This window comes from Siphateles boraxobius, unplaced genomic scaffold (assembly GCF_051911475.1).
Source record: "Siphateles boraxobius isolate OS27281-9 unplaced genomic scaffold, OSU_SipBor_1 41, whole genome shotgun sequence".
In the NCBI taxonomy this organism is placed as follows: Eukaryota; Metazoa; Chordata; class Actinopteri; order Cypriniformes; family Leuciscidae; genus Siphateles; species Siphateles boraxobius.
Window position 1 is genome coordinate 5722709 of NW_027509042.1, and position 13132 is coordinate 5735840.

Consider the following 13132-nt stretch of genomic DNA (forward strand, 5'->3'; position numbering starts at 1 on the left):
GAAAATAAATATTTGTGTGTGTGTGCTGTAAAGTGGTTAGAAAAAATTAAATCTGAATCAGCTCTAATCGGTATCGGCAGCTCAAACTCAATGAAAAATCGGAATCGGCCTAGAAAATTGTAATCGGTGCATCTCTAGTATTTTAAGTATATTTTATATATTTTCTAATATTATTTATTTATATTGTGCTTGTGAGAAAACCCATCACTTTTATGCTAAGAGCTTGTGGATGGTAGCCAGGGCGTTGCTATATATTTGCTAAGGTGTTCCGAGTCATTTTTAGTGTGTTGCTAGGTTTCTAGGGTGTTTCGGGTGGTTGCCAGACATTTCTATGGAGTTCCCAATGTGTTCTGAAGGGTTTTCACTGTGTGTGGTTGCTGTCAACTAAAGAATCCACTGAATGCCACATTCAGTATTGTTTGCCATGTGATATGAAAATTGCAATAAAAATAGCACACCTCTCCTCAACACATTTTCGTGATTTAAGGCAACATTCAGGTCCGTAGCACAAAAGGTTATGCACTGAAGTGTAACATTTAGGGTCATGGAGTTTGAAAAACTCATTCTTAATAATTGCATGCCTTTGCCTATATCACTTATTTTTTAAGCGTCATTTGAACCTTACCTTGTATCCTAATATGAAAGTTTTAAAGAATATAATTGTTCAAGTTTTTTCAACTTTGAAACAGCTGGTTTGTTTTCACCATAACAAGATCGTTATCTTGGACAATTGACTGAAAATGAATGGAGTTGTAAGGACCACACACATATTGGGCTTTGAGGACATGGTCATGTGACTCGATGAATATACACAAAGTCCTCTCCAAAGAACAAAAAGTTGTGAATACTATTTTAGCTTTCAGCGCCTTGACTCTATCAATATGTCCTTGTACGGATTAGTGCGCTAATTAAAATGTTAGCCGATTCTGTTTAGGAACATGCATAAATTTCAACACTAACCACATAGTGGTTACACACTGCCAAGGGGGTAATTTTACAATGTTCAAAAGTAAACATACTCTGACATGTTTTCCACAAGTCTTTCTCAACACAGAAGTTTTTCTGGCAAAGACAAAGTGTGAGGTGGAACTGTTGAACAACGGAAAACATAATCAGACTAGCTGTGGGAAATTTCTGACATTCCACATTTGGAAAAATGTATCTTTGGATGCAATGCTGAAAATAAAGTAACAACAGAGAGCTATTGGCTCACTTTGAGACTTCAATCTTTTAAGATATAAGAATCACAGAGCCAAAAACAAATCTGAGCGTCTCTCTTACAACATGGCACCAATTAGAATGGCTTGAGATCAGAATCACTTCTGTACAGGATCCAAAATTAACACACGCTGAGTGCCAAAAATCAGTAAACAATGGCTTTGGCTAGTTAATAAAGCTAAAAAAAAGTTAGTTTTTTTTTAGGAACTGCAACATTATACATGGTTTAATTCAAGCAGTGAGAATGATCATCTGAATTTTTATTATATAAGTGACTTGGAATTCTAATCAATGACATCAATCAAAAATCCTACTAATGTTAGAAAAATAAAATAATTGTATTGTGAAGGTTAAGTTAATTTCATTATTCATTATTTAGGTTAGTTAAAGAATTAAATAAATATATGCATACATTTTTTCATTTTTTAAGAATTTTGTGGCAATTTTATATATAGCCTAGTGGCCACACAAAAAAAGAACACTGTATAGCAACGGCTTTCCTTTTTGGTCTCTTTCGCCAATGACATTTTGTACAATGACAAAATAAGCTTGCATGGCCTTTACCTGACAAAGTTTCAGGTTGCTTTAGATTAATGGGGTCATCATTTTGGACACGCATTACCAACCAGGATGACAACCTGAGCGCCATTCACTCATCCATCTAAACAGCAAATTTAGAAACAACCGTGTTGTCAAACCAGGGTGCTTCATTCAGACCGACAAAATAAATGGCGAAGAATGCGAGTCATGCTAACCTGACTATTTTTACTGCTCAATCTCAGTAAGCTGCCGTCTTATTTTAGCAAGGATTTGGCATTTAGTGTGGGTTTTACATGAGGACATAAGTATGAAGCAAGCAGTAATACATTCAGAGTGGCCATTTGGTTTCAGTCATTTTTCAAATTAGCTATTATTTCATGCACATAACATCTTGAAGGTATCTTGTTTCTGGTTAACTCTGGTTAATCCAGCAACCTGGAGGGCTCATTGTATGTACTTTTATTCTCAGATACCAATTTAGCCATCAGATTTGAGCGTACAATTTCATATGTTGTGTGCATCATGAACAGTTTATAGTCTGATGGTTTGGACTTTTTATTTCAATAAAAATCACATTTCAATGAGAAATCCATCAGGGAAAATATTGACTTGATCGTAGATAAGTTCATTGGAACCAAACCAAACAAAAATGCTCATATTTGAAGGGATGTTTAAGTGCTTGGGTATTAAAAAAGATAACTAGAGATGAAATATATTTCTCTGTTATACAATGACAATCGTATGTGTCATGATACATTGATCGTTGATCTTATTCTTTCGTGCACAAGTTGAGTATTAAAGAAATCATGGTCCATAAAGTGAACGAAGGGTTACTCAGTTATCACTGTTTAACAATATTTTTTTACAGCGCCCTTAAAAGTATCATTTTGGACAATTAAATGGCATTATTCTTGGCGTGAAATACGATTTATTGCTATGGTATTTAGGAAGCTTGATGCTGTGTACATTGTTCTTTCCCTAGCATTATTGCATTTATCACCGCTGTCCAAAAACATAATTCAATGTATATATAGGCACACATATTATCAGTTAAAGGTGTTTTACAGTTTGTAAATAGTGAAAGAATTGTGTCCTGATCACAGTTCGTTCAATAAACACCAGACAATGCCCATTGTATAATTTCCCCATGACACCCACCGTCTACCAGTGCTCCAGACTGGCCTGTGATCTCTGCGCTTGCATCATTGAAGGCGAATAAAGTTCAGGGTTCTGCAAGTGGAGACCAGAGCGTTATATAGTCATAAACTACACATCCTGCAATGCATTTGCCCACTTTAAAAACCTGAGAACAGAAAAGCACCAGTAGCTGCTGATTGGTTATGATCACGGCAGTCAAGTCAAATCGAGCCAGTCGGGTTTCTTATGTGGTTTACAGGTGTGGACGTCCACAGTTTCCTCACAGTCCCTGCACTCGACAGCGCAGCACCATTTGAACTTGCACTCGCATTGGGTCACACGTTTTACACGGGTGGTGTCGTACCCGCGGCCGCAGCACATGACCTCGCAGCCGTCCATGCTTCTCGATGACTTGTTGCACACACGTCCTGCTGTGCCCAGAGAACCTGAAATATAAATACAGGGTTTTTTTCAGTTACAGTGGTAAAATTATTCCATTGTGAGTCAATAGGCCAAACGTGTTTTCTGAGATCAGGACCTTTGCAGAAATGTACCATGTTTTTTTTTTGTTTTTTTTTTGCCATGGGACAACCACGCTATTTTCAAGTCTAGGTCACATTCCGCCCAAAAAAACCCAAAAAAGAAACAAATTATAATAAAACCAAAAAATTAAACGTTATTTATATGTAATAAAAGCATGCAAAATCAAGCATATTTTAGGACCTATTTTAAGACTTAATTTGCATTATGACTTTACGTTTATTGGAACTGAGGAATAAAAATGTGCTTAATCATCATTAAAATATTGGACTTTTTGGATTTTATAATTGTCTTTATTTTGGTAGTTCTCATTAGATTGTCATTACTATAATAATTTTTAATAGATTTAAATGCTAAAAAAAAAATACTTAAATGCAATAATTTGTATGTAAATGAGTGTAACAATTAGAATTTAGTGTATTTTTTTTTCCATTGCAGTATTAAAAATTGGAGAAATGTGCTTAATACTGTAACAATGCAAAATCTAAATAGTCTAATTTTCTTTAAAATGCAAGTTATAATTTCTGATTTTTCTTTTTTGACTTTGGGGTGAAATATGACTCTTTTTGTAAATTTTGCCCGGTTAAGGTCCTTGCACACAGGGTCCGAAATTTAGGTTCTATTTAGGTTACAATTCTCAAGAATTTACAATTCTCTGAATTGTCAAAACACCTCTCAAAATGCTTGCTACGGATGCGAAAAATGCAGAAAATGCAGATTTGTTTTTTTATGACGGACGAATGTTTCTGAGGCAGTGTGTAAACGTGATTGACAGAAACGTGAAGTTATATTTATTTTTTAATGTGCCGAAATTTCGGACGAGAATTTGGACCGTTTGCAAGGACGTTTACAAACAAAAACACTCAACACTCAGCTCTTTGTTGCTTACCCGCCGATCGGTCCATTAGGCAATAGTCTGGAGAGTTCTCAACGTACACTAGATCATTTTTGGTTGTTCTCTTGTTTTCTCGGTCTGCAACCATGAAGCCTGTACCATCCTGGTTCATCATGACCTCCACAGCAGTATTGTACTTCTTTCTCAAGTAGTCCCCTGTTCGCCGGAAATCAGTCATAGCCAACCAGCATGTCCTGAGAGCACATGACCCACTGACTCCATGACACTTGCATTCAGTCTTCATAAAACGCTTGACTGCCTAGAGAAAACAAAACTCAGCCAATGACCTATGAACCACTCCATAACCCAGATTAAAAAGTTAAAGTTTTTATAATTAGCTTGCTGAATTCGAATTTATTTTGTAATGATAATCTTGACACTTACCATTCTCCCACAGCGGTTGTTGTGCAGATTCATCAGTGCTCTGGCATCTTTGACCATCCTCTCTCTGGCATCCACAAAAGCTTTGGCAAACTTGATACCGTAGTTAATGTTGTCGCTACAGCCGCCCCAGTCAAAGTCCCCTTCTTTATCGCTGGCTCGCCCTCTCCTGTGTGTGTCGCAGCCGCAGATCTTCAGCTCTCCTTGACTGCATGCCCTGGTGATGGCATAAACTACGCCCGCAGAGGAAATTGCATAAACGAATGCTGCTTCACGGCTACCTGATGGAGGAGAAAGGTTTTCATATTAGCATGTTAAAAATGGGGTATAGTTCTGTGCTTCAGAAAGAATTTCATTTTTAGTGTATAATTTCAGTGCCAAATGGGTTATGCACACGGTCTCATGTTGACTTCAGGGTGCTTTCACACTGGCAGTTTAGTTTGAAACGGGTCACGGTTTGCATGAAAAATTGTTAATGTGAAAGCAGTCATGTGGACACATGAGCGCACCGGGTAATGAACGTAAGAGGTGATCTGAGTTGGTTTGCACTGTAACTGTGGCGTGATTTGCATGAATGTGAAAGCAACTCGCACTGGGATGCGCACTTGTTCAGGAAGTAAAGCAACCTGTGCATGTGTTTTTAGTCGAGGATTAATTCAACAAAACACATGTAGGGGATGACAGTGGTGATGATTTACCCTGGAGACGCGTGAAAGTGAGCATGTGTAACCAGTCCTACTCCAAGTGGGACTCAAACCAGCGTCTCTGGCATGGGAGGCGGGAGCGCTAAAGACAGAAGCCACTACTGCACCTCTTGAGATCAGGGGAGTGAGGTTTACATGCACAGCTCTTACTGGCCTGCGTGCATTACACATGCAGTGTCATTATGTAGAGCGGGTGCAATCAGAGCAGCAAATGAATGGCTCGCTATAAACCCAACATCATTCACTCTGCTGCGCATAATAGCACCAAATTAATACAAAAACACGATATATTGACACGCATTCTGCTTTCCATCGTGCGCTGTGCATGTTTTTGATGATGCAAGATGAATTCAAATGCACCAGGGTTCAATAGAATCAAGTGAGTGTGAAACCAGACAATCGCAACAATCGCACTCAGACCGCAGCAAACGTGTAATGCTATTAATATGATGTTAAATGCACTGTGCTTTTGTTATATCAACTCTCTAACATCATCTGTAGATTTAAGCCCCTTGGCTGAACTAAGTGCGGGAGGCCACCCTACAGCTTTCTAACATTCGACTGATTCAAGCTGACACTCCTTCACCTTTAGTTTCTTTGGTCGATTGCACTGATAGCCTTGAGGTGTGTTTTTTTTCCCAAAGTAGCGCAAAATGACCCCTATTTTGCTCATTTTCCTCCTCCAGCTCATGCACTGAGCCAGAACAGAGGGTGATATGTCAAAAAGAGCAGCTTTGTCTGTCTGCCAGAGTCATCTGCACAAATATTTACATCTCCTATTACTGTTTATACATCAGCCAGTAGAGAACCCCCTCCGACTAGCCACTTGTATTTGGAGAACATCCACTTTCACTCAGACTTTCGCCTATTCTTGGGAAGTGGAGACCTTTTTGTCCCGATCAGCATGTAAAGCTGTAATAGTGTTGGGCATTATACCAGCTAGTTCTTTATGCAAAATATGCTTTCTTATATCTTTCCTTTGATTTTGGTGTGGCTCTGACATGTTCATGACAGGTCTGGTGAGATTTACCTCCGCACACAGCTTTATTTGAACTAACAGTTTGATACTTTATGAAATATGGCGTTTTTAAACATGATACAGGGTTGCATAGTTCATGTCTTATTGCATGATGATGATGAAGTGTAGCATAAATACTGACTGCGCAAAATGACACGGCCGAACACAGTGTGGTCCCGCTCCAGCGTGCTGCAGTTCCAGCGATGGTGTCGGAACTGGTGCTGGCATTCTCGGATCCACTCTTTGGCTCCCTGTCCGATGGATTGCATGAGGTCTGGGTGTCTCTGGCAGAGCTGCCTCTGCTTGTTCACCAGCCCTGGAATGTTGTCACATATAACCCGTGCACCTAATGCGCCAATGTACCTGCAGAAACAAACAGATACATTGTTGACTAAGCATCTGAGAAATGAGTAATTGTAAATTTCCATTGCAGTAGTTGGCAGGCTTGTGATAAGAGATAATCTTGTAATGCATAATAATTTAATCCATCCCACTTGAACATCAGAAAAAGACTTAGCCTGCTCTTCTGGGTCATCTTTATTAGAGACCAAACCTTCAAAGTTCATGTTAGCCACTAGTTAGCCACACTTTAATACACGGTTCTTTGGAATGCTTGATTCTCACTGGTCAGTCATTCAGCAGTCAAATATTTTTGCGTATAGACCAATAAATTGAATAACTATCTGTTTTCCCAGGCAACAATTTCCTGCTGTACTTAGTTTCATGTCTGTTTCTTCTCACATAATATAATAATTTCAACTTAAATCAATATTTCATGCCAATTTATTTAAGCTATTTTGTGATAATGATACCCCTATGATATTTTACTGTCTGCCAAAATGTTTTCCTCAAAGAGACTTAAAGAGATAGTTCACCTAAAATAAACTCCCAGGCCAATCTCATGATAAAACTTAACTATTAGAACGTGGGCATTATGTAATGAAGTGATTAGTACGGGAGTGTAAGATTTTAACTTTTTTTTTTAAACGTATGAATGGTCTGTCTCTAATCTAAACCATCAATGGGACGAAATCGGATAACATGATGAGATTGTATGAATTCATATGAATTAGCTACCAATTCACCAAAATGTAAAATAGTTACGAATTGCCATGCTAAAATTCTATCATCGCATACTCAACCCTCATGTCGTTCCAAACCTGTATGACTTTCTTTCTGCTGTGGAACACAAAAGAAGTCCCAGGCAAAGAAAGTCAATGGGGTCCAATGTTTTTGTTCCACAGAAGAAAGAAGTCATACAGGGTTTGAACAACATGAAGGTGAGTAAATCATTTTTGGATAAACTATCCCTTAAAGGACTATATCTTACTCCATAATTTAGGACAATCCAGCATGTCCTATTTCCTATTGTCCTTTGTTGAAAAAATGCAACACATTTGCCATTCTGGTATTGATATTTGTGTTGCAGGTGTAGCATTTTCCTATTCTACCCTTTCTGTTGAAGCGCACCACACAGACTCCTTCAGCGAAGTTTACGCTGTGCTCACGCGCCCTTGTCTCCTTCCCGGATCTCGTTCTCCAGTCAGTCGTGTCTGGGTTTGTGTGACAGCACTAACCGTACAAACCTACTGAACAATTTCCACTCCTCTTATGGCTGTCCCTGTCCCTATCGCTCTCTCTCTTTCTCTCTCTCTCTCTCTCTCTCTCTCTCTCTCTCTCTCGCTCTCTCTCTCTCATACTGACATACTAGTGCAAACATAAGACCCAATGAAAGACTTATTCCTCTCGCTATAGCATCCATGGGAGGGCCTGGTATTGGCGGCTTTGCACGGTTGATCCTTGACACACAGAAACACAATCTCGCTCTGCCTCTCTGTTCCAGAACACTTATCAGCTGCATGCGGCTGGGATTGGGAAAAGCTGCTGCACGTAAGCCAGAAAACCGCTACGCGTGAATTGATTGCAACGATGACAACAATCCCCATAACTGTATAAATTACCATAGGAACTGAGAGATATTTATCACCACTGGCTCACATGGATTTGGGCATGCCGCCATGGCTGTCTTGCGGACTCATGCCGTCGAATCCCCGCTGCCTTATTGAGGGAAAAAGGGGCCATACGTATAGTTATTTCAACAGAGATTATACAAATGATAACCCTCCTTTTCCCATTCATGAAATACTGTATTATTGTCTTATCGTGCGTGTTTGAGAGAAGCCGAGCATTCGTTTTAATTGAAAGTATCAAAAAATAGCATGGACTGAGATTATGTTGTTTACTCAGCTGTGGGGCACTAGGCAGTGTGCTGACTATGTTGACATTGCTACCTCTGAGACGTGATGGGGAACTTTTGAATGCTGCAATTAGACGTTTTTAAAGGCGAAGTATGCCATTGTGTCACCATGTCTGCTGTTATACAATGAAGAAATTGAGATGAAAAGTAATAACTTCTGATCCAAGTCACTTAAGATCTATATCACCCCTAGCAAGTGTGTTTATATGCTGTGTTAGCAGCACACAAGTAGGTCTGCTGATTCAGCCAAGACCTGTTATAGAACAGTCTGTAATGTGTTGATCAATGTCAGGTAAAGACATCAGACTCCTCTGTCTTAAAGAGGCACTATGCAGGATTTCTGTTTTTGTCAAACAGCGATCCCTAGAGTCGCTGTAGAGTACTTGTATGTAACGTTACTGTCGTAAACACCACTCACGCAGAGCGTGTCTGCACTCACGGCCTCTGCACTTCATAATAATAAAGTAGCCTACCGCGTCAGGCTTACCTGAGCCTAAATGCCAGATGACACCAATAAAGTGTATCATGTACGTCGCATTATTTCGCAGGGCTCTCAAGTTTTGAAGACAGGCAAGAGTAACATCCAGCCGACAGATACATTTTTGTCATTGGTTGTTGCATTAAATCTTACCCAGATACAATAGTGCTATTTTCTGATTGGCTATTGTGTAGCTCGACGAACAAAACCAGAGGAGACGCGCTTGATTCCTGCCGGTTCCACCGTGAGAGCGGCGCGGCCAGAGTTTTGGCATATTAAATATATTACAAATAGTTTTTCAGCGTGAGAAATACAATGTGTGGCGGGAGAGCGTGACAAAAGACCGAAATGAGTGACTGTCACGCTCAATGCGTGACACTTGAGAGCCCTGATTTCGTAACAATGTCCGTTATGATGTTGTTAGACATGATTATTGCAATTTATCATAATAGTTTGCAAATTGCGCTCATTTACACTATTTACAACATGTTGGCTTATTTATGTCCTGATAATTATGTGAGATATTGACAACTGTTCTCATGATAATCGCAGGAATCAACTTTAACAGTGAAAGACTGAGCGAGTGGGACTCTTGTCCGGTTCCTCGTGCTGTCAGATTCTCGTTACCCTTTTCTAGACTCTTCCGACCGCGCTTTCTTAGTTTTTTTTCGCCATTCTGAAAACGCAGGTCCGATGTTTACTCGTGTCTGACTCCTTGCTCGGTCAGTCTGCCATTTCCTCTTTCTCTGTTCCTCCGACAATGCTTTTCTAGTTTTCTGCTTCTTAAATGCCAGCTTTGACATGGGAAGATAGTTGTTCTTATAGCTAGCCGTATCCTGGATGGGGGCGTGTACGCGTGCAGTGCCGTAAAGCAATTCGTTACCTCGCGAGACCTGATATCACACGATACTTCCTAACACTGAGGCCCAAAGTTGCAAGGGTGGTTTTGCGGCTCACAGGCACCAGGGGGGTGCGAGACGACCACCATTCTACACGAAATCAGTAATATAAACATTACAATGACTCCAAAGCTGTTTGGTTAAGGTAAAAAAGTTACTTAGTTCTGCTTTAATTAACAATTGCTTTGAAAATGATTAAACACAGTACTGTGTGCATTTTTGCCAGGCATCGAGAGCTAATTTTCTCTCTTCTTCTTGTTGTCTCATTTTATCTGACTTTTTCACTAATATTAGTATGATACCTTTTTACTATTTAAATTCTAGTAATTTTTATTTGTCATTCATATATCACTAACTGTACATCACTCTTCCTTGTTTAGCTCTGCACTTTGAATGGAATTTGTCTAGACTGAAAAATAAAAACAATTTAAAGAACACACACACACACACACACACACACACACACACACACACACACACACACACACACACACACACACACACACACACACACACGCACACACAGGCTATATGTTTGGTTTACTGTCTATGTGGGGACTTTCCATATACATAATGGTTGTTATACTGTACAAACTGTAGATTATATCCCCTTACACAAACCCTACCCCTAAGCCTACCCATCACACAAAACTTTCTGCATTTTTACATTTTCAAAAAAACTCATTCTGTATGATTTATAAGCTTGTTTCCTCATGGGTATCTCAATTTAGGTCCTCACGGTGACACAAGTCCCCATGAGTCTGTGTGCTCTCAGGTTGAAGTCCTCACCGGAATAGAAACACACACACACACACACACACACACACACATATGAATGCTTTTATGCTTATGCATTTTACATTATATTTAAGACAATTTAGACTAATTTAATTAATTAATTTAGACTCAATATAAATGTATATTTATGTTCCCTGAAAAACAGGTTTTATGCGTAAAAAAATTATTTATTATTATTATCATTATTTTGACATGGTTTACATTTTTGGAACTATGAGTAACTTTTAATCTCAAAATTCTAAAGAAATGCTACTGTATTTCTTGTACTTTTCTAGTTGATGGAACTTGTGACTTTCTGTTGGGTGGATCATAAAACAGAAAAATCACAAAATCACATTGTATTGAAAGGGGACGTGAGTCATATCTAGAAATGGAAAGAACTTGAGTTGGAATTTGAATTAGAATGCCAGGAAGAGGAATTTACTGAACTGCAATGCAAAGAAATGTAACCCAGTTAATGCATTCTGTGAAATGACCTGTTTTTCCACCCTGATATACAAAAGTACAAAAAAAAAAAAGTAAATACAAATTTAAATATTTCTTTCGTTTCTTTGAATTTCACTTAATTTAAATTTTACATTTACTTCCTTATACTAATCTAGGAATTTCCATCATAATTTGGAGACATTCCTGATATGATCAAAAGATCCTACCGGATAAACGGAAATTCCTATTTTTAGTGTTTTAATTAACGATTCTTGTTATGATTGTTCCCAAATTGTAATAAAGATTCAGTGAGCGTAGCTACTTTTAGGATTTGATTGGATGGGATTGGTTTATCACTATGAAGTAAATTACGGTGAACCTAATATTAGCATACGTAACTGACAGCAAAAGTTCTATTAGTTTTATTTTTAGGTGTTTAAAATTTTCGATTTCGAAAAGAAAATGAACCACTGCCTGGCTCTTGTGCCAATTTAAATAAACAATTAGAAACACCTACCACCAAGACGAGTCCACACTGGGAGTAAACATGAGCAGCATTAGGATAAAGAGCCGGTAAATCCGATGAGCGCTGCCGCTCGGTTCACGGTGTGACAGAAATCCGTTACGTGTGCGCTGTCTGTCCCTGCGCGCCGCCGACGCGCATTCAAGTCCATCAAACTCTCGCATATTGTACACGGGCAGTTTGTAAAGAAAAAAAATAATCCAAAAAAGAAAATGAAATGTCACAGGTTCATTACGGCTCTATTCCTCATCATTCAAAACAATGTAGTTTACATCGATAAAGGTACTGTGAATGAAAAAAAAAGTGAGTTCCTTTCATTCGAGCAGCAGCAGGAGGAATCTGAAAATGTCTATGTTAAAATAGTTATCACGGTTCCTAATTGCGTCCGGACCGGTCCATTTGGGTGAGGTACAGTAGGCTATCTGTCCCGCAGAATCAGATTCAGAGGAATATCTCTGGTTGGTGGGGGTGTCATTGGCTGGCGCTCATTGGCTGGAATCAGCACGAGGAGACGAGATGAATGAGCGCGCGTCAACACACATTTCCTGATGCTGTCACAGATAACAGCCGCGCTTTTCAACACACTGTCAGGCGCAAAGGCGTTACTCCCACAACTTACAAAGAAGTGAACTATCGTTTTTGGACACTGCAATGATGGTAAAACCGTGACATTTTTGTAGTACCTTGGATGAACATAATAATATCATTGTATGTCTTATTTAGTAATGTAATATTGCTGTACCTCGCCGTGACTTCACTTAATTGTTCGAAAGTGTTTGGAATTTTAGTCTATCCATCTATCTATCTATCTATCTATCTATCTATCTATCTATCTATCTATCTATCTATCTATCTATCTATCTATCTATCTATCTATCTATCTATCTATGTCTGTCTATCTGTCTGTCTGTCTGTCACCTTATAACATGCTTCAGTATACTGTATACAGTATAATTATGTAATATTAGGCCAGGCATCCAGTGTTTGTGTTGGTATCAACATACATGCCATGCAAGTCTATATATAACAGTGAATATCTTCTCAGCAAAGATAATAGCCAGTGCTCATATGAGACGTGACATTGTAAGTATATATAATAACCCCACCTTGCTCATATAATACAGCACTGGTATTAAATGGAGGGGGAACTGTTTTAATGCACAGTAAACAACCAAGAGCTCCAGAAAGAATGTTTCTGGTCACGTTAGCTCAGACTGTCCTTTAGCTTCCTGCCAATAATCTATCATTAATAGATGAAATATGCACATTAGGAGATACATTTTCATAGTATCCGTTTTGTTTGAATACCACTTATTTA

General features: G+C 38.8%; 1 protein-coding gene across 1 annotated transcript; it reads right to left on the minus strand.

Moving 5' to 3' along the window:
- Positions 1–1631: 1631 nt before the first annotated feature.
- Positions 1632–12242, minus strand: wnt2ba (wingless-type MMTV integration site family, member 2Ba). The gene is made up of 5 exons (XM_077197980.1): positions 11809–12242; positions 6576–6796; positions 4715–4992; positions 4325–4589; positions 1632–3341 (listed from the first exon to the last, which is right to left on the minus strand). Exons 1-5 carry the CDS (start codon positions 11976–11978, stop codon positions 3112–3114), a joined length of 1164 nt encoding a protein of 387 aa, XP_077054095.1. The 5' UTR covers positions 11979–12242; the 3' UTR covers positions 1632–3111.
- Between the last annotated feature and the right edge of the window lie 890 nt (positions 12243–13132).